The sequence below is a fragment of the Agelaius phoeniceus genome, unplaced genomic scaffold (assembly GCF_051311805.1).
Source record: "Agelaius phoeniceus isolate bAgePho1 unplaced genomic scaffold, bAgePho1.hap1 Scaffold_113, whole genome shotgun sequence".
Lineage (NCBI taxonomy): Eukaryota > Metazoa > Chordata > Aves > Passeriformes > Icteridae > Agelaius > Agelaius phoeniceus.
In genome coordinates, this window is record NW_027509877.1 from 1,413,640 (window position 1) to 1,435,723 (window position 22,084).

Consider the following 22,084-nt stretch of genomic DNA (forward strand, 5'->3'; position numbering starts at 1 on the left):
GTGCCCTGAACTCACTGCACAAAAATAATGTCAAAATCTGGTTACGCAAATTGTTAGAGAAATGCCTCTGCCCCAGTTAAGGTGCTAACGAGACCAAATCCAAAGTAGATTTTACTGAACAGTAAATGTGATGTAAAAAGAGAGATGGAAAGAAAGAGAAAAGGGAGGGGAGCAAGGGAGTGACAGGGACAGAGACCTCCCCAGGGGCAGGGCAAGTGTGACATTGTCCCCTGTGTGTGTGGCCTTCCCGGGGTGGGGGTTTTACACCTGAGCCAGTTTGGGTAAGGGGGGTGGTGTTCACCCCCGAGCAGGGATTACCCAACTGTTTCAGGTTGCAATGTAAGATGGAACCAAATGCATGTTTTCAATGCCCATCTTCATCAACTGCTAGAAACAGGTGGGGCAGTGTTCTTTATCTCTTCCATGACTCAGCCCTGATAACGCCCTCCAGGGGAGATATCTGCTGTGAATGGCCCATTGTGTGTCACTGCAGGACTGATAAAATTCCATCATCCCATTGTGGGATGCTCCGCCCAGAGGGAGGATCCAAGCAAGGATATAAGCGCAGACTTGCAACACCAGGAGCAGCTTGCCTACTGGATTCCCAGAGGACAAGAGCTCCAGAACCACCACTGGACCTCCAGAGGAAGACCAGACCCTTCTACAGGATCACTGCTTGGACAGAATCACGTTCATCACTCCAACAGGACTGCAGCCACCATTTAATGGGACTGCTGCCACCACCCTGAGCAACAGAGTGTCAGGTTATATCCTGACTCTGTCAGTTTAAGGCAGTGTTTCTGTATCATTGCCTTGATCGAAATTTTCTTATTAAATTGTAATTCTGAATTAGACTGTCCCCCAGGATTGCCTTCAATCCAGTACAAAAGACAATGTGTGCTCCCTTTGTTTTCTTCCCAAAACAGAATTTCCCATCTCCAAACCTTTGCCAGATGGAAGAGGAGGCTGTGAGGAAGAGGAAGGAGCCCCGAGACACCCAGGCAGGTGAGGAGGAAGTCAGTGCCCCTTTGCCCCTCTCTCCTGCTCCATCTCCCAGCCAAGCACAGCCCCCGGCTGCAGGACAACCCTGCTGCCAATGCCGTCCTGCTGGGGATGGTCTGGGGGGATCTCCTTCCCCTTCCCTGTGGCACGGAGGCAAATCCCATCCTCTCCCTATCCTTCCTCCCCCAGAGAGGGAGCTGAGGATGGAGATCAGGGAGGAAAAATCTCCACGGCAGAACCTCATGGAAGAGGCTGTTTTGAGCAACTCTAGTGCACAGGAATCCAACAGGGAAGAAAAGCCACAGAGATCCCAGAGGAAGAGGGGCTACAAAGCCAGCCCAGGGTGCTCTGAGGAGGAAAGACCCACCCTGAGCCAGGCAGGTGGGCAGAGCTTCAGCCAGGGCTCAGAGCTGGTGGTCCATGAGCAGCTTCATGATGGGGAGAAGCCCTACAAGTGCTTGGAGTGTGGGAAGAGCTTCAGGCAGAGCAGCACCCTGATCAGCCACCAGATGATCCACACTGGGGAATGGGCCTACGAGTGTGGGGAGTGTGGGAAGGGCTGCAGCTGCAGCTCTGCCCTCATCATGCACCAACGCATCCACACCAGGGAGAGGCCCTACAAGTGTCCCGAGTGTCAGAAGAGGTTTCAGACACGCTCCAATTACCTCTGCCACCAGTGCATTCATACAGAGGAGAGGCCCTTCCGCTGCCCTGACTGCGGGAAGGGCTTCAAGCACAACTCCCACCTCATCATCCACCGGTGCATCCACACCGGGGAGAGGCCCTACGAGTTCCCCACCTGTGGGAAGAGGTTCCAGACCAGCAAAAATCTCTGCTTGAATGAGCAGAGTCACACCCAGGAGAGGCCCTTCTGCTGCCCTGATTGCAGGAAGGGATTCAAGAAAAAATCCACCTTCATCATCCACCGGCGCATCCACACTGGGGAGAGGCCCTACAAGTGTCCCACTTCATGGGAAGAGCTTCTCCATGAGCTCGAATTTGACCAGAAACCAATGGAGTCACCAGTAAGGGAAGTTCTGCGAGTGCCCCAGCTGCAGGAAGAGCTTCATGCACCACTCCAGCTTCTTTCTCCATTGGAGGTCCCACATTGGGAAGAGCCCTGGGGATCCATTTTCCCTGTAATCCACGCTGGGAAGACAGCTGTCAATTTTCCTGCCTCTCCCAATGACCTGATGTGGCATTGAAAAATATAAGGGTCTGGCCATAGCCCTGTCATTACATTCACTCCCACCTCAGAACATTGCCAGGGGAAGGAAAGGGACTCTCTCTCTCTCTCTCTCTCTCTCTCTCTCTCTCTCCCTGAGGAGAAGGGTGTCCATTCCAGGCAGGGGGAAATACGTGGGCACGAAGACCCAGTGAGTTGTGTTTTAGTTTTCGCTTTAAAAGGTTTTCTTATCCCTTCTGTTATCAATACTGTTTCAGTTCCTGTTTGTTCCTTATCTCGTTGCTGTTCCCAATAAATATGTTCTTATCCCAGCCCGGGATCTTTGCGTTTTGTGCTTTCCATGGGAGGCTTGAGGGCAGCGAGGGCAGTGCAGTTTTAGCAGGAGCAGGAAATTGGGGAATCCCATTCCTGAAGCCTGGCCCATGGAAACCGATCATCCCAGCTGGTGCCAGCCCTGGTGGCCATGGCAGCAGCCTTGGGAGTGGGTCCCTGGCTGGGGCTGTGGGAACTTCTTCCCTCTGGTGCCCAGGGACAGGAGTGGAGGGAGCGGCTGCAGCTGAGCCAGGGCCGGCTCAGGTTGGATGTCAGGAAAAGGTTTTTGCCCAGAGGCTGCTGGGGCCCTGGCCAGGCTCCCCAGGGAAGGGTCCCAGCTCCAGGGCTCTCTGAGCTGCAGCAGCATTTGGCCAGCGCTACCAGGCCCAGGCTGGCATTGTTGGGGTGTCCTGTGCAGGGCCAGCAGTTGGACTGGAGGATCCTGATGGGATCCACCCAGGGACTCCACCCTTTTCTACAGGAGCCCTGCTGTAACAGACCCACACCTGACACTGCAGGAGGACTGCAGCAACAATTCCAATTGGATTGCTACCAACAGCCTGACCAACAGGGTGTCAGGTTGGGTTCTGGTTCTGTCATTGCTGTTTTAGTTTACTGCATTGTTTATTTTCTCCTTTTATTTTCTTCCCCAATAAAGAACTGTTATTTCCTGCTCCAATATGTTTTTCCTGAGAGCCTCTTGATTTAAAATTTATAGGAATTCGGAGGCAGGGGTGTTTACATTCTCTATTTGAGGGGAGGCTCCTGCCTTCCTTAGCAGGCACCTGTCTTTCCAAAGCAAGAAAGCAGGACAGAAGACATTTTGATTCCTTTTGTCCCAAGTTTCTCCTGAGTTCACGACTTCGGATCAACTGGAATGGTCCCGACAGCACAAAAGCAGCCACAATGAGTAGGATCAACCTCCAGGTCACCATTAAATGCACTCAATCCACACCTTCCAGAGCCCAGCAGCAATTCCTGCCTGTGCCCCCAGCTCTGGGTGAGCCTGAGGGGCATCGCTCTGGTGTGTGCGGGGCCGGCTCCTGCAGGACACAGCGCTGGGAGCCACTCTGTGTCCCGCAGCTTCGGCATCTCAGGCGCCGCTCCACAGCTGCGGGGCTGTGCCACCACTGTTCCATGTCCGTAGCTCCTGTGCCACCACTGTTCCATGGCTGTAGCTCCTGTGCCACCACTGTTCCATGGCCGTAGTTCCTGTGCCACCACTGTTCTGCCTTTTCCATGCTCACTCCACTGCTGCTCCAAAGCTGTGCTGCGCTGTTTCAGCACGGTTCCTCTGCTCCTGCACCACTGCTCCACTGCTGCTCCAACACTGCTCATCTCCCACTTTTCCACTGCTCCTTCTCTGCTCCTCCCCTGCTCCCCTGGTGTTCCACGGCTGCTGCTTCTGTTCTAGTGCTGCTGCCACAGCTGCAGTATCACAGAGAGGGGAACATTCGGGCAGCAACCACTGTGGTGTCACAGAGACCGGGACAACGGGACTGTCACAGCTGTGGTGTCACAGAGAGGGGAACGCTGGGGCTGCCACAGCTGTGGTGTCACAGTGAGGGAAATGTTGGGGTGGCTGCTGCTGTAGTCATAGAAGGGAACACTGTGGCTGCCAGTGCTTTGTTGTCATAGAGAGGACAACATTGGGGCTGCCATCCTTGTGAGCTCAAAGACAGGGTAACCTTGGGGCTGCTACCCCTGGTTTCTCATGGAGAGGCTAATCTTGGGGCTGCCACCGCTGTGGTGTCATAAAGAAGTCAATGTTGGGACTGCCAATGCAGTGGTGTCACAGGCAGGGGAATGTGTGGGGGTCACTGCTGTGGTGTCACAGACAGGGGAGCATTTGGGGTTGCAACCCCTGTGGTGTCACAGAGAGGGGAATGTTGGGGCTGCCACTGTGGTGCTGTCATAGAGAGGAGAATGCTCGGGGTGCCACCTCTGTGGTGTCACAGAGAGGGGAATGTGGGGGCTGCTACTACTGTGTTTTCATAGACAGGGAAATGTTGGGTTGGGCACCAAAGTGATGTCAGAGAGATTGGAATGTTGGGGCTGCCACCACTGTTTTCTCATAGAGAAGGGAGTCTTTGTTCTGCCACTGTGTTGGTGTCATAAAGAGGGGAACACTGCGGGTGCCATCTCTCTGGTGTCACAGAGAGGGGGACGAGGACTGGCACAGCTGTGTTGTCACAGAGACAGGAACAGTGGGGCTGCAACCACTGTGGTGTCCTAGAGAGGGGAACGTTGTGGCTTTCACCATTGTGGTGTCACAGAGAAGGGATTTAGGGCTGCCACAGCTGTGGTGTCACAGAGAGTGGAAGGTCAGGATTGCCTCCGATGTGGTGTCACAGAGAGGGGAATTTTAGGGCTGCCGCCTCTGTTCTGTCACAGGGAGGGGAACATTGGAATTGCCACCCTTGTTGTGTGACAGATAGGGCATGTTTGAATTGTCACTGCTGTGGTGTCACAGAGAGGGGGACATGGTCCTGCCACAGCTGTGGTGTCACAGAGTGGGGGACACTGTGACTGCCACCCCTGTGGTGTCACAGACAGGGGAATGCTCGATCTTGAAGTGCTGTGGTATCATAGAGAGGGGAACGTTGGTGTTGCCACTGCTGTTGTGTCACAGACATGGGAACACTGCCAAACCTGCCCTGGTGCTGTGCCCACTGCAGTGCTGCTCCTCTGTGACACTGCAGTGCCTCCTGGGGACATTGTTCACACTCTGGAGACTCATGGGACTATAGGAGCCCTGTGACACTCCAGGGTCTTGTAGAATCCATGGAACCGAGAGGAGACTGTGAAACTCTGGGGCTTCATGGAACCATCCATTGTGATACCTCAGGGCCTCATGGTTCCCAGGAATCCTGGTGACTCTACAGGACTAAGTGGAACTAAGGGGACAATGTGACACTGTGGAGTTCATGGAACTGAGGGGATGCTCTGAGACTCACGTGCCTGAAGATGCTCAGGAGCCGTTGTGACACTGTGGCTTGTGGAACCAAAGGGACACTGTGACACTGTGGGGTCTCATGGAATCCAGAGGCCCTTGTGACTCAGTGAGGACAGTTGGAACCGAGGATCCATTGAGATATCTCAGGGCCTTGTGTTGTCCAGGGATCCTTGTGACATTGTGGGGCCTCATGGAACCAAAGGGACCCTGGGACACTGTGTGATCTCAGGGAACCAAGGGGACTCAGAGACACGGTGGGGCCTTCTGGTTCTCAGTCACTTCTGACACTTGTGTCCATCTACAAAGAGGCAAAGCTGGGCAGCCTGAGCCTGTTGATCCAGAATATTCGCATCTCCATGGGAGGATGTTCCTGCCAGCTTTGGTGTTCTCTGAGGGAATTGCATTTTACAGGAGACCCCAACTACTCCTGTAGCTGACACCACAGGGCCTGCTGTGGGGTGGGAGCAGAGGCATCTTTCACTCCATCATGTTGCTCAGAGCCCATCCAAGCAGGAATGTTTCCAAGGATGGAGCATTCACTGGCTCTCCACCAAGGCTAACAGTGAAAGCAGGGTGCTGGGGGAGGCAGCAGGGAGAGCAGAGTCTTTGCTGGGTGAGCGAGGGAAGAGAATGAGTGCAGAAGGCACAGCCCACCAGGAGGCCACCAGGCAGAGCCATGGAGCCTCCCCAGGTGAGGGTGACCTGCCCGGGGAGTGCCCTGCTGCCCCCGGGACTGTGCTGCCACCCCCGGTGGAGGTGTTTGCCCAGCAGGATGTCCCCTGGTCACCCAGGGCTGTGCCGCTGCCGCAGGCGGGAGGGCGCTGCCAGCTGAGTGTGCCGTCCCTGGGGTCAGTGGTGGAGGCGCCCCGAGCAGCCTGGCTGAGTTAAATGAGCACCCTGCAGCCCCTCTGTGCCCTGCCATGGCTGCCAAGACACCTGAAAGGACTGGCTGCTGTGCTGCTGTGCCCTCTGCTGCCCCTTGTTCTGCCCTGCTGGCAGAAACTGCCGCAACCGCCCAAGCCCAGCGCGGGTTGTCAATGGAGCGCGCTGCTGCTGATCCAGAGGGTGGAGAGACGTCATGCTGCAGAGCCACATTGAACAGGCACTCTGCCACTCTGCTGTGCCCTGCTGCCGCAGCTGGAACCCCAGAAGCAGCACTTGGTAGCAGCAGGGAGGCGCTTTGCCACTGCAGCCGCTGCAAGGCACCCAGCCGCCACCACTGTGAGATGCCTTGCTCCTGCAGGACAGTGCCTGGCCATGGAGCGGGCTTTGCTGCCCCTCCACCAGGCCCTGCCACACCAGCTGAGATCTCAGAAGTGGTGCCCGGCCCCTGCGAGATTCCAGCTCCTCTGTGCCATGCTGCTGCCCCTGTAGCCATCTCTGCCTGCACTGGAACCACCTCTCTGTGCTTTGCTGTGACTGAAAGCGCCCCTACAGCTGTGCCCAGCCACAGCGAGACAGTGCCCGGCCCCGGCGGGAGAGCGCCCTGGCACTGTGAGGGGGTGCCTGGCTGCGGAGCCATTCCTGGCTGCTATGGAGCTGCCCGTGCCTGTTGCCAAGCTGTACCTGGCTGCTGTGAGACTCCCAGCTGCTGTGGAACACCTGGCTACGATCAAGCCGTATCTGTCGCTCCATGCCCTGCTGTCAACTGCTGGGAAAAGGCGTCGGCTGAGCAGTTCATGCAGGGGAAGGTCCCTGGCAGGGGTCCCTGGGCCAGTGCCCCACCTTGGCCAGCACCCAGCAGCCAGCTTAGAACTGGTGCAAACCAGGGGAATCTGACTGTTTAATTAAAACAAAGCATCCCAAAGGCCTGAGGTGGGTGATGATGTGATGGGATTTCTGCCCAGTGCTCTGAATGTCAAAGTGAAGAAATTCAGTGAAGTGCAGGCAAAAGGCGGGAGCGACTGTGATTCTCTTAAGGCAGTTTTTGAGAGTATAGTTACAAACTGGGCATTGCTGCAGTGATTGCACCTCCTCATGGTCCTGCTGGAAAGCCTGTGTAATGTAACCCAGTCAATCTCTGCCCCAGCACAGAGGTGGTGGGGATGGCCAGTTCAACGTCCTCCTGTTGAAATGTCATCCTCCTGAAACAAACAGTAAGAGCTGGGTGGCTCTTTGCCCAAGATCTGACTCCAGGATTTTAAAGTGGGCAAAAGATTGCTATGTCCTTGCTCTGTCCTTCTTATTCTACCTCTCCTAAACTTGTGGCAAATTTACTATCCGGAGCCATAAAATGGGGAACCATTTTAAAACAAAACCTCTAAAGATAACTAGGTGACCTGGTGTCCCAGGGTCTACAACTGGACACCTTCTCTCAATTTTGCAAGGTAAACCTGGTGTTTTTATTTTCTAAACACCAGCTAGACCTGTTGTCTAAAAACTGGGTAGACCTAGTGTTGAAAAATTTACCATCTCACCCCCCCAGTATGTGAATTGGCTTCTCTGGTGAACTTAGAGTTTTCTAGATTGGACTTGTTTATGAATAACTTTGAATGTGTTCATTTTCCCGCAAGCTGGGAGGGTTTGAGCAGGCTGCCTGAGGTCTATGAACAGTTTGCACCATGGCCAAGTGTGGGACTGAAGATCTGCCTTCCGAGGAGCTGTGAATCGTTTGTGCTTGACAACAGGTAGAGAAACAGCAATTGTGAGACTGAGGGCACACCAGAAACATCACCTGCTGAGCCGGAGAACGACACCAAGCCGGCGACATGCCCAGCTCAGACAGAACACCATGAGGAACAGACACTGGAAGACATCCTTACTGTGACTGCTCCTGATAACAAATCCACCTTGTCCTTGCTGTGGTACCCAGGTGAACTGTGTGTTGGGCTTGATTGAACACCTGAGGGTAGCCCACGGGATAAGGAGGGTTTGTCTTCTGTGTGCTCAATGTGGAAAAGAGAAGAGTAATTCTCATGGTATTGTTTGTCACTTTGGTAAATGCAGGGGAGCAGCAGAAATGGCTCCAGGCAGGGAGTGGATATATGAGGAATGCAGCAGAGACTTCAAGATGAAAATTGGTCTGGGACAACACAAAAGATTGGCACATTCATTGGTTAGAAATCAGGAAAGGGTTGCTGTTTTCCACCCAAAAGAGACTTCCAACCCAGGAGCCCACCAAAAATGCTGGACTAAAGAGGAAGAACTACTGGTAAGATTGGAGGCTCAGTTTGAGGGCAACAAAAGCATCAATAAACTCATTGCAGGACACACATTACAAGCAAAACAGCTGAAGAAATCAGGGACTAAAGGAGATTGCTGCCCAGGAAACCAGCTGAGGATGTAGATAAGGAACCTGGCATGAGTCATCAAACCAGGAGAGCAGCTGGGGGCCTGCGAATGGACTTGGACAAAGATCTTGGGAGGAGTCAGATGCCTGGGAGAGCAGCTGCTGGAAGGAAAACAGATCCCAAGATGAGTCACCACCCTGATAAAGATAACAACAGCTGGGAAACAGCAAGTGACAGAGGGAGGGGGAGCTGCAGGCCCATTATCTCAGAACCCTCAGTGAATGGCTATCAGCTGGGACAATTCACACCTTCCTGTGGATATTCAAGCACTTAATAGATGATAAGGAGATGCAATCAACAATCAATCAGCACAGGAATGCTTTTGATGCCTTGAATGAATCAGCCAGGTAAGAACAGCAACCCAAGATAAGAGAAAAATGGGGAGCCAGGAAAAAGGACCAATAAGACCTTTTCCAAAGTGGATGAAAAGAAGAACAGTTAAGAAAGGTCATTTTCTTTGCTTCTAAGACCTGTTCCATCCAGATAGGGGAAAACTTGCTAAAATTATCCTTAATGACAAAGAGTGTTTGTCCTGTGAAATCCCACCCATCGAACTTTATTCAGTTTTTAAAGCCTGATGGGAAACACCTGGAACATTTGATAGCCTTGGGAACTTCCAAATTGTGGGAGATGAGGGACTGGCCCCAAGATCTCGCATTGTTACGGGCAGACAGAACCCCTCCCCTTTACTGTTACTTAGCCCCACGTGTTGTTGACCATTAACCCCTGTTATAAATGACCCTGCCTAACCGTTAATAAACGCCAGTTACCGTCCACCACATTGGTGTGTGCGCGTGCTTGGTCCGTGTGGCAAAGGCGCTGCCACCGAGCCATCCTCGACCTGGGATGCCACGCCTCAAGCGGCAACAACACCAAATTAATGGGAAAGCCAACATTAGTGCTTTCAGAGACTTAATTATGGCAAAAGAAATTGAGAAAAATGTGCAGGAGATGAGCAAAAACTCGGCTCCCAGGCCAGGATTACTCTAAGAGACATCAAGAAGATGGATCCAGAGTACTCCTGGAGCATGGAGATCTTCAGCTTATGGTTAATGTCAGGAAAAATCCCAGACATGGGGAGGGCTTGCAGGACTGTTTTGATTCCTAAGTCAACCAAAGCAGGGCACCTAAAGGACATTAACAACTGGAGACCCATCCTGATCGGTTCCATCTTGCTAAGACTGTTCTCCAGGATTTTAACAGCCAAACTGACCAAGGCTTGCCCCCTCAACCCAAGGCAAAGAGGCTTTATAAGGGCAGTGGAATGCTCCGAAAACCTGAAACTCCTGCAAACTAGAATTCAGTCCGCAAAAGGAGAACACAAACCCCTGGCTGTTGTATTTATGGACATGGCCAAGGCTTTTGACACCGCAAGCCAGCAGCACGTTCTACATGCCCTACAGGAAAGGGAGGTAGATCCCCACATCATCAATCTGGTGAGCAATACTGTGAAAAATGTTTTTGTCATTTGTGTCAATCAGCAATGGAATCAGCAAATGCTTTTATCTGCTGTGTGGAAAATGGATGCATTCTTTGGGATAGATCCAAAGAAGGCTTATGAAACTTTCTATAGCCAAATAAAGCTTTGAACTAGGGGAAGGATGGTAAAGTAAAGAGATGAGGTAGCAAGATGACTGATGCTTAGAATAAAATAGAGGAAGTTGTGGTGAAGCTAAGGGGACTGCACTGCGACTAAATGCTTATGTGTAATAAAAAGCTTAACAAAATCATGTAGCAGACAGAGGTGAAGGGGCCTTGCTCCAGACAAGCACAAGAAGGACAGGAAGCCAACAACCACCTGGAAAGATGATGAAATTGCTTATTCCAGCTGATTGATATTTACTCATTTCTACTAAACAAGCACACTGGAAACTGCTTTTTTATGCTTAAAAACAGTATATATACACTTTACTGAATTTGTAAGTGGTGTGTGCCGTGAGTGGAGCGGTGACTCCCCGGCCAACCAGCGCTGCTTGCTCGCCTTCTTTAAAATCAAAGATATAGAAATAAAATTCACATTGACTATTGAAATTTTATGTATTAGTATGATCCTTGTCACATGGCAGCACTCCCAGTATGGTCCCAGAATAATCCCAGTTACTTTCAAGCACTCCCAGGATGGTCCCGGTTGCCTCCAGCTAGATCAACCCAGTCAGTCCCAGTATGATGCCATTTGCTCCCAGTGTGCTCCCAGTTGCTCCCAGTCACCCCCAGTCCAGGGAGGATGTGCATGGTGTGTTCCCAGTCACTCTCAGACACTGCCAGGGTTAATCCAGTCAGTCCCAGTATGATCCAGTGATGACCCCGGTGTGGTCCCAGTTGCTGCCTGTAGGAACCACTTGTGCCCCATATGGTTCCAGTTGCTCCCTTTCACCCTGACTTTTGTTCCAGTGTTTCCCAGTCTTTCCCAGTGTATCCCAGTTCCTTCCAGCATATTCCCAGCCAATCCCAGCATGATCCCAGTAGAAGCCCAGTTGTTTCCAATGACCCCCAGCATGCACCCAGTCACTCCCAGTTCCCCCACATGCTCCTGGCATGATCCCAGTTGCTCACAGCTGCTCCTGCTCACCCAGAGCATGATCCCACTTGCTCCCAGTATATCCCATTTGCCTCCAACAGGGTCACAATTGCACCCGGCAGGCTCCTACTCAGTTCCAGTATGATCCTGGTATGATGTGAGTACAAATGCAGTGCAATCCCAGTCACTGCCCATTTGATCCCAGTATGATCCCAGTACAGCCCAGTCCCTCCCACTGAAGCCACTCCTGGGATCTCCCAGCCCTCTCTGCATTCACCCCTTCCGGATCTCCTGGGAGGAACCCCAAGGGCTGGAAGTCTGCAGCCAGGGTCCCCAGCAAGGCCCAGTTTGGATGAAGAAGGAGAGCAAGAAGGGAGGGAAGTAAGAGAATGAGGTTGGCTTAGGAAGGAAAAGGAGGAGGAGGGAGGGAAGATGAGGAGTGGGAGGAAGAGGAGGGACAAAGGAGGATCAGGGAAAGGAGAAGGAACCATGATGTTGAGCACTCCCTGAATTCACAGGCTGTGGGATCATCACCCATCTGTTAGAACTGGAGCATTTATCTTCTGTTAATTGGGCAGTTTTCTTTATCTCTTCCACAACCAATCCATCCTCTGGGAAATATCTTCTCTTAATGGGCCATTGAGTGTCACTGCATGACTGATAAAAACCACATCATCCCATTGTGAGATGCTCCGCCCAGGGGGAGGAGCCAAGCATTCGTTCCTGGATATAACCGCATCCTTGGGACACCACATCAGCCTCTTCCCACTGGATTCTCAGAGAAGCAGCTTTCTTCTCCACAGGATTCCCAGAGGAAGACCAGGCCCAACACCACCACCACTGGACCTTCAGAGGAAAACTCCACCCTTCTACAGGATCCTAACAGAACCACATCTGTCACTGCAGGAGCTCTGCAGCCACCATTTCATAGGACTGCTACCAGCAGCCTGACCCGCAGGGTGTCACGTCGTATTCTGATCTGGTGAGTGGGGTATTTTTGTAAAACGGCATTTGTATTTTTAAAATTTTCCTAGTTCAATAACTGTTATTCCTATTCCCATACTTTTGCCTGAAATACCCTTAATTTCAAAATTCTAGTAATTTGGAGGGAGGGGGTTTCCATTTTCCATTTCAAGGGAGGCTCTTGCCTTCCTTAGCAGACACCTGTCTGTTCAAACTGAGACCATGTCCCAGGACACCCGGACAGGTGAGGAGGAAGTCAGTGCCCCTTTCCTCCTCTCTCCTGCTCCATCTCCCAGCCCAGCACAGCCCCTGGCTGCAGGACAACCCTGCTGCCAACCCCGTCCTGCCGGGGATGCACTGGGGGGATCTCCTTCCCCTTCCCTCTGGCACGGAGGCCAATCCCATCATCTCCTTGTCCTTCCTCCCCCAGGGAAGAAGCTGAGGATGGAGACCAGGGAGGACAAATCCCTGCAGCAGAACCTCATGGAAGAGGCCATTTTGAGCAGCTCTACTGTGCAGGAATCCAATGGGGAGGAAAAGTCCCAGAGGTCCCTCAGGAGGAGGGACACCAAACTCAGCCCAGGGTGCTCTGAGGAGGAAAGACCCACCCTGAGCCAGGAAGGTGGACAGAGCTTCAGCCAGGGCTCAGAGCTGGTGGCCCATGAGCAGCTTCACGATGGGGAGAAGCCCTACAAGTGCTTGGAGTGTGGGAAGAGCTTCAGGCAGAGCAACACCCTGATCCGCCACCAGATGATCCACACTGGGGAATGGGCCTACGAGTGTGGGGAGTGTGGGAAGGGCTTCAGCTGCAGCTCTGACCTGAGTGTCCACCAGATGATCCACACTGGGGAGAGGCCCTATGAGTGTCCTGAGTGTCAGAAGAGGTGACAGACCAGCTCCAATCTTCTGCTGCACCAGCGGATTCACACAGAGGAGAGGCCCTTCCGCTGCCCTGAGTGCGGGAAGGGCTTCAAGCACAACTCCCACCTCATCAGCCATCAGCGCATCCACACTGGGGAGAGGCCCTATGAGTGTCCCAAGTGTGGGAAGAGGTTTCGGACCAGCTCCCAGCTCCTTGTGCACGAGCGGATTCACACTGAGGAGAGGCCCTTCCGCTGCCCCGACTGCGGGAAGGGCTTCAAGCAAAACTCCCACCTCATCACCCACCGGTACATCCACACTGGGAAGAAACCCTATGAGTGTGGGGAATGTGGGATGAGCTTCAGCCGTAACTCTCACTTATCCAGACACCAACGGAAGCACCAGTGAGGGAAGCCCTGCGAATGCCCCAACTGCAGGAAGAGCTTTGTGCACTGCTCCAGCTTCATCCCCCATTGGAGGTCCCACGTTGGAAAGAGCCCTGGTTATCTACATTCCCTATGATCCATGCTGGGAAGACACCTGTCCCTTTTCCTGCCCCTGCCAATGACATGATGTGGGTCCAAGGTTATGAGGGTCTGGCCATGGCTGTGTCATTACATTCACTCCTACTTCAGGTCATTTCAAGGGGCAGGAAAGAGACTCTCTCTGTCTGCTGTGAGGAGAAGGGTGTCCTTTCCAGGCAGGGGGAAACACATGGCTGGGAGAAGACAGTCAGTGGTGTTGTAGTTTTCCCTGCAAAAAGTTTTTCTTATCCCTTCTGTTATCCATGTTGTTGTTGTTCCTGTTTGTTCCTTATCTCGTTGCTGTTCCCAATAAATTGTTCTTATCCCAGCCTGGGATCTTTGCCTTTTGTGCTTCCCATGGGAGGTGGGAGGGCAGCGAGGGCAGCGCGGTTTTAGCGGGAGCAGGAAATTGGGGAATCCCATTCCTGAAGCCCTGCCCATGGAGACCGAGCATCCCAGCTGGTGCCAGCCCTGGTGGCCATGGCAGCAGCCTTGGGAGCGGGTCCCTGGCTGGGGCTGTGGGAACCTCTTCCCTCTGGTGCCCAGGGACAGGAGTGGAGGGAACGGCTGCAGCTGAGTCGGGGCAGGCTCAGGTTGGATGTCAGGAAAAGGTTTTTGCCCCGAGGCTGCTGGGGCCCTGGCCAGGCTCCCCAGGGGAAGGGTCCCAGCTCCAGGGCTCTCTGAGCTGCAGCAGCGTTTGGCCAGCGATGCCAGGCCCAGGCTGGCATTGTTGGGGTGTCCTGTGCAGGGCCAGCAGTTGGACTGGAGGATCCTGATGGGTCCCTCCCAGCTCCGCCAATTCTGTGTCTCTGAGATCCCATGAGCCTGGGGATGGGGCTGGAAATGGTTTCCATGGCAACAGAACTCTGGCTGCAGGCCTGAGCTGGTGTCAAGGGGAACCACCCCTGGCATGGGGTCTCCATGGAGCTGCCCGGGGACTGAGCATAGCAACAGGGGGCTGGTGATGGTTGCCATGGAAACTGACCATAGCAACAGGGAGGCTGGTGATGGTTGCCATGGAAACTGACCATAGCAACAGGGGACTGGTGATGGTTGCCATGGAAACTGACCATAGCAATGGATTCTGGTGATGGTTGCCTGCTAAGGATCTGAGTTGCCACAGGCACTCAGATGGGTTCCATGGGGACATTCCAAGAGTCTCCAGCCTCTTCATGAGCTGGAATGTCACACACAGAGACAGGGGCTCCATGGAGACCTCCCAGGGCTTTCTGGGATGGTAAAGTGCCCTGTGGTCAGAGGCAGTCACAGCCATTCCATGGTGACATCCCAGGGCACCTTGGGCTGCAAAGGCACTGATCTGTCACAGGCACTCACGGGGGCTCCACGGTGACATCCCAGGAGTCCCCAGGCTGCCAAAGAGCCGGGATGGCCCAGACATTCACAGGGGTTCCTGTCATGGGCACAGTGGGAGCTTCAGGCAAAAGCTTTGTTTCTTTATTGGAGAAACTCCTGCTGAGACGTGAGATGGAGAAATGACACCCAGGAGCCACCACAGAACCCCAAAACCCCTGCAGGACCCCTTAACTTCTCAAATTCCTTCTCAGAAAGGAGACTGGGAATGGCTGGATCCAATGCTAGCCCCAGACTTTGTCAAAGGTACACGACATTGGACAGGGGGAATTGAACTTCAATGCAATTTGTCCCATGGGTTCATGATTGAATACCAGACAGATTTCTAGAAATAGGGCTCGGATTGATTGTGATCATGATTAGAGAGAAAGATCTTGATCAGAGTTCTTTCCTCCACAGCAAAGGAGCTCTAACCATTAGAATCTTCTGCTCTAGGAAGCAATTTTGAAGTTAACAGGGCCTTGCTGGAGTTGTTGGAGCCCATTGCAGGTAGAGCCTCCTGCTCCAGCAGGAGCTGCCTTTCCTGTGCCATCAGCAGGGCAGGTCCCGCTGCAGGAAAAGCCCCAGGCCAGCCCCAGCACAGGGAAGGCCTCGGGCACAAGGGCAGAGTGCCGTGCTGGGAGCTGTGCCAGGGAGAGCCTGAGGCACCAAAGGCACCTTGGCAGCAGCAGCTGCTTGCAGGCCATGGCCAGAAGCCTCCCTTGGCAGCCCGGCCTGGTGGCCACCACTGCAGAGCTGCTGCCTCAGGGCTCCTTTCTGGCTGGCCTCTGAAAAGCCACTTGTGCTCCAGGAGCCTGACTGGGAAGCCATTGGCCCCAGCACCTTGGGGACAAGATATCAATGACAAAACTCTTCATGCCAGCAGAGACAAGGCAGGGGCAGAGCAAAGGGCACAGCCAGGCCCAGGGGACAGGGCTGCCATGGTGATGGCTGTGAGGTCACTGCCCCTGCAGCAGCCTGGCTGCCCTCAGCAGACATTCTGGCCAGAAGCCTTGTGAGGGCACCCAGCACAGCAGAGAACCCACACTACAGGAATTCCATCCTTGGGAAGGGCAGGGGGTTTCACTGGGTCAGCTTGCACAAAGCTCCTGCTCCTGGACAATTCCTGACATGGTGCATCACCCTCTCTGCAAAAACAGTTGCAGTTTTGTTCCACTCTCATCATTGTAAAATATTTTCTCCTTCTAACAAATGGAAATCCAGCCTCATTCACTTTAGACATATGGACCCTTGTTCTGCCACTGCAAGATTTGGGAGAAAATACCTTTGATCACTATTTTTCCATTTTCACAGACTTTGGAGAGGACCCAAACATCTTCCAAGATGGGGTTTTGAGGCCTTATCACATAACCCACAGGTAGAGGCTGCAGGTTCTGGGCTCAGTGGGGTGGAGACTGAGGACAGAACAGGAGTAGCCTTGCAGGGGCTGAAGGGTGGTTTCAGAGAGGCTGGAGCTTTTCTTCCTAGAGGATATAAGCATGAGAAGGAAATAATGGCAACAAGGGCAGCTGGGAAGATCCAGACTGGGCAGCAGCAGAAAGGAATTTCCTTGGCAGGGCAGGGCTGTGGTGCAACACGTCCCCCAGCAGGAGCCTGAGGAGCCTGGAGCAGTCCAAGGCTTTGTGTGGGCAGGCAGAGGCAGGCAGGAGGCAGAGCTGTCAGCAAAGGAAGGGCCCAGCCAGGTGGGGCAGCCGGGGGATGCCCACAGCCTGCAGGGACAGAGGCGCAGGGCAGGGACACCGTAGGACAGCCTGAGCTGCACAGGACACAGGCATGGGCAGCAACTGCAAGACAGCCCTGCCAGAGCCAACTCCTGCAGCACTTTGGCCATAGCTGCTGGCCCTGGGCCTGAGGCCAGCAGGGGACAAGTGACCCTTGCAGGCCTGGGGCCTCATTGCCTCCTTGTCCCTTCTCAGCAGCCTGGCAGGGGCCGCCCCATGCTCCTGTCCTTGGCATTGCACATCCCCACATCCCAGTGCCCCAGCAAGAGCCCTGAGCAATGAGGGAGGGACAGGATCTGCCTGGCCAGGGGCTGGGGCTCAGGCCTTGGCCCTTTGCATTCCTGAAACACATCCAGCTTTGCCCAGCACCAGAGACACGTTTCCCTTGCTTGTCTCCAGCTGTCATCAGTCCTTCCAGGGTTCTGCTCTACCTGGAACTGGGGACATTTTGTCAGTCATATTCCTCATGAGGAGATTCTTTAAAGTACAAGAAACTGCCATGTTTCAATCTGACTTTGAATCATTGAGCAGTTTTTGAGCCCACTCTGAGGCACTGATGAGTCTGATGCAAAAAGCACCAAAGCCCCAGAGGGTTATTCAAATCCTGGTGCTGTGCTGGGCTGCTGAGCTGGGCTGGGCTCCTGGCCCAGAGGCAGCTCCTGGCAAGGGCAGCAGAGCTGCAGAGAGACAGCTCTGGCCAGGAGCAGCTCCTGTGCACAGCCCAGCAGGGCTGGGGCACTGCCAGGGCCCCTCAGGGACACCAGCAGGGCACAGACTGAGCTCCCAGGGGCTCAGCACTGGCAGGGGCTGTGGCATGTCCCAGAGGGGGCTGTGTCACAGCAGCTCCTCTGTGGCTGTGTCATAGAGGCACAGAGCAGCTGGGATGCCAGCAAGGGGCTGTGTGACAGCACAGAGTGGGCTGTGTGAGGTCACAGATTGGGCTATGACATCACAGAGCTTGTGGTTTGAGGTCATCAAGCAGCTACAGTGTCATAGAAGGGACTGTGTGACATCACAGAACAGGTTGTGACATCATGGCATGGCTTTATGACATCATGGAGCCGGCTGTGAGGTCAAAGTTTTTGCTGTGACATTACAGAGTGGCAGTATGACACCACAGAGAGGCTCGTGTGACATCACTGAGGGGGTTGTGAAATCACAGAGGTTGCTGTGGCATCATAGAGTAGGGTATAAGGCCATAGAGCAGACTCTGCCATCATGGAGGGTGGCTCTGTGACATCAGAGAGGGGATTGTGACATCACTGGGTGTCTGAGTAAAATCACAGAACAGGCTGTGACATCACAGAAGAGACAGAGACATCACAGGGTGACTTTGTGATGTCACAGATTGTTCTGTCTCAATCACATCACAGCTCTATGACATCACAGAGTATAACCCAGCATTGGCTCTGTGACATCACAAGGGGGATTTGTGTCATCCCAGCATGGGCTGTGACATCACAGGAGGCTGTGTGACATTGAAGGTGGCTATGTGACATCACAGGGAGCTTTGAGACATCATAAGGGGACTTCATGACATCCCAGTGTGGGCTGTGACATCACAGGGGCTGTGTGACATCACGGGGGCTGTGTGACATTCACGGGGGCTGTGTGAGGTCCCTGGGGAGGTCACTCTGCCCCAGCCCCCCTCACAGTTCCCCCCAGAGCAGTCCAACCCTGCTCATGCACAGCGGGGTCCCCTGTCCCCCCGGGTCCCCCCGCCCCCGGCGCCGCAGCCTCCCCCAGAGGATGTTCCACGAGATCGACCCCAGAGCCTGACACGGGGACGGGGGGCCGGGGCCCTGGGGGTGGCACAGGGGGACAGGGACCCCCCGGCAGCGTCCCCGTGTCCCCCAGTATAGTAGAGGAAATGTATTTAAATATCTGTATAGAGGCTTTGCCCCGGAGGTCTCGGTTGCCTTTGATAAGCTGCAGCTGCGATGTCCTTAATTAGGCTGCAGCTGTGACTAATGAAGATAACTGAGATAAAAGGGGGCAGGCTAGCTGGTCAGGGAGAGCTTTGAAGGAGTCCTGACTTTAGAGAGAATTCCATGCAGAAGAAAGTCTCTGCAGGGCACATCTGCAGCCATGAGAATACACCAAAGAAGTATGGACTTTAGAAGTCTGATAATATCATTATGAGCCTCTAGAGAAATAGAACAACAACACCCTAGGGCCAGAGCCTGGGCCAGGGCTCCTTCACCCTGGTACCAATGTGGCCTTGAGAGCGCTGAAAACATCCCCAGCAAGGGATCAGCAAAAACCAGATTTAATATTAAGCAACAGCAGCACAAAGTTCCTTGGCAAGAGTCACTGTGCTCCTGACTGGACACTTCAGGCACACCAAGGAAACAAAGCAACAACAAAACCAAACAGAGTCCAGGCAATCAACCCAGAAATGAACTGAGAATTGTCCCTGTGTGTGTGTGTGTGACACAAGGACAGTGAGGGCAAGGATGAAAGGAATACGGCCCAAAAGCTTAACAGAGCTCAAACTTAACAGGACTTAACTTTAACCTTAACTGATACCTTCAATCTCACAATTTAGCAAAAAACAGCATTTAGCAGGATTTAATCTGATTTATAACCTATGACTTTGCAATTTAACAGAGGATTAACATTTAACAGTATTTAACATAGCTTATAACTTATATTACACATAACAACTTAGGAAAACAACAACTCTTAGCAGTGTTTAGCTTCACTTAGACCTTGTGACTTAACCTTACCTACAGGCAATGTAGGTAAGGTTAAGTCATCCTGGCCACACTTGGCACCAACAGCTTTCTTTGGCAGGGTGAGAACAGGGATGTTGTGCCATGGAGGGAACAGAAAGAGCTCCCAGGGCTGCTCCTCCAGAAAGCAGGAGCTGGGTGGGCAGCAGCAGTGCCTGGAGCAGACAGTGTTTGTGATGAGCTGCAGAGGAGCTGAGCCCAGGGGCTGTTGGCCAAGGCCGAGGCCCAAGGAGCATTTCTCAGCTGGCAGGGCGGCCTGAGAAGGGGAGCCGGGAATGCAGCAGCACAGGGCCCATGGAACCAAGGGACCATTGTGACACTGTGGGGCCCTGTGACATCAAGGGATCGTTGTGTCACTGAGAGGCCCCATCAAACCAAGGGTCCATTGTGACACCACGGGGCCTCATGGAACCGTGGAGACCATTGTGACACTTTGGGGTGTCATGGAACTACGGGGGCATTGTGACACTGCAAGACCACATGGTCTCACAATGGTGCCAAGGGTCCACTGTGACACCACGGGGCCTCATGGAAGCATGGGGAGACCATTAGGACACTACACAGCCTCATGGCACCAAGGAGACCGTTGTGACACTGAGGGGCACCATGGAATCACAGAGACCATTGTGGTGCTATGTCGGTTAATGGAATAGGCAAAGCATTGTGACACTGTCAGGCCTCATGGAAACAGGGAGACCATTGTGACCCTGGGGGTCCCCACACAACCAAGAGGACCATTGTGATACTGTGGGGCCTGGTGAAACCAAGAGGCCTTTGTGACACTGCAGGGCTGCATGGAACCAAAGCTCCAGGGTGACATTGCAGGGCCTTGTGTCATCAGTGGACCATTGTGACCTTGTGGAGCCAAAGGAGACCATTGTGACACTGCAAACCCCCAGGGTCCAAAGGTCCATTGTGACATTGCAGGGCTTATGGAACAGAGGAGTCCCGTGACATTTTGGGGCCGGTGGAAGCACGGAGACCATTGTGACACTGCAAGGCCTCATGGAATCCTTGGGACCACTGTGACACTGCAGGGCTTTCTGGAACCTAGGAGCCATTGTGACACTGTGGGACCCCATGGAACCAAGGGTCCATTGTGACACTGCTGGACCCCATGGAATCAAAGCACCACTGGGACACTGCGGGGCCCCATGGAACCAAGGGGACCATGGGGATACTGCAGGACCTCATAGAAGCAAGGGAACATGGAACAAGTCTGGCTGGTCTGGCCTCCTGTTGACTGCCTGACTGATCCAAATGACCCTGGAATGTTGAGGGTCTCTTCTTATCTGCTATTGAAACACTGGGGCTCTGTGCTTTCCTTCCCAATGGAAAAGAACTCTCCTTCTCCTCCAGGCACCCATGGCCAGAACTGGGATTTCACCTCCGAATTTCCTTCTATCCAGGGATTGTTCCCACAGGAATATTGCCAGGACAAGTCTGTCTTGCATTGGTTTCACAATGGTCACCTCCCATCTGTCCCCAAAACACTGGGGATGGTTCTGAGCTTTCCTTCCCATGGGAAAGAACTGTCCTGCTTCTCCAGGTGCCCATGGCCGAGATTGGACTTCCACCTCCAAAATTCCCTACATCTAAAGATAGCTCCCAGACAAAATATGTCATTTCTGACAAGTCTGGATGGCCTTGGCCTAGTGAGGCTCTCACCTGCCTTCCAAACACTGGAGCTCTGTGCTTTCCTTCCTATGGAAAAGAACTGCCCTTCTTGGCCCGGTGCCCATGGCCAGAATTGGGATTTCACGGCCAACACTGCCTGTTGTGACAGACTGAAGGAGATTGTGGCTCAAAGGATTTTGTGTTTGGGGGAGGAAGGTCCAGCCTTGCCCTGCCCTGGAACCCCAATCCCCCAGAGCCTCTATCCCAGCCCAGCAGTGGCTGCCAGTCCCTGGCACAGCACAGGCAATGCTCCACAGCCACCTCTGCAGCCCCAGCCCAGCTCCTGAGGGACCAAATGCGCCCAAGTCCCACCTGGGGGAAGGGCCCAGGGAGACCAAGGGGTATTTCAGGGGCTGACCACGAGGCAAGCACACATCTTGACCCTCCCTCCTCTTGGAATTTCCATCTGAACACCACTGGAATCCAGGAGTTGGTACTTGTGTGTGTGCTTCTCTGTATCTTTTCTGTCTTTCGCTCTCTCTGTGTCTTCTATTTCTGTCGTCATGCAAATTTTGATTAACTTTAAATTGAACAGGCTTAGAGTTGTGACATTGATTGGGCAAATTAATGCTTTGAAAAGTGGTTTTTGTTGATTAAATATAATTTTAAACCTTTTGCTAAAGTTTCTCTGATTTTCTAAAGTTGCCAGTAAAGGCGGTTTTGTTGTTTTGAGCTCCTGGGAATCTCTTGCTGGTATTTCTCCAGTGCATCAAACTCACAGGGCACAAACAATTGTAATACCTTTTAAATGTCTCCTTGAGAGAGTTTTTTAGTGGATGGGGGTCAGGGCTTGTGTGTCCTGCTTGGCCCAGCCCAGGCAGGGCTTTCCCAGCCACATTCCACACTCCATTGCCCAGCTGGAGCCGCTGGTGCCTCTGAGTTGTGCTGCCCCAGCCCCAGGGACGCTCTCCTTGTCTGCCCATTCCCCCACGGTCTCTGGGCAGGGATGGCCTCACTGGGGGCTGCTG

At 53.4% G+C, this 22,084-nt stretch overlaps 1 protein-coding gene across 1 annotated transcript in view; it reads left to right on the forward strand.

Annotated features, from left to right (window-relative positions):
* The window catches only part of LOC143693004 (uncharacterized), a 680,702-nt gene that overhangs the window by 91,312 nt on the left and 567,306 nt on the right, over positions 1 to 22,084 (forward strand). The window contains 2 exon segments of the mRNA XM_077173088.1: positions 1,384 to 1,551; positions 12,850 to 13,426. Coding sequence (XP_077029203.1) covers positions 1,384 to 1,551; positions 12,850 to 13,426 — 745 coding nt within the window.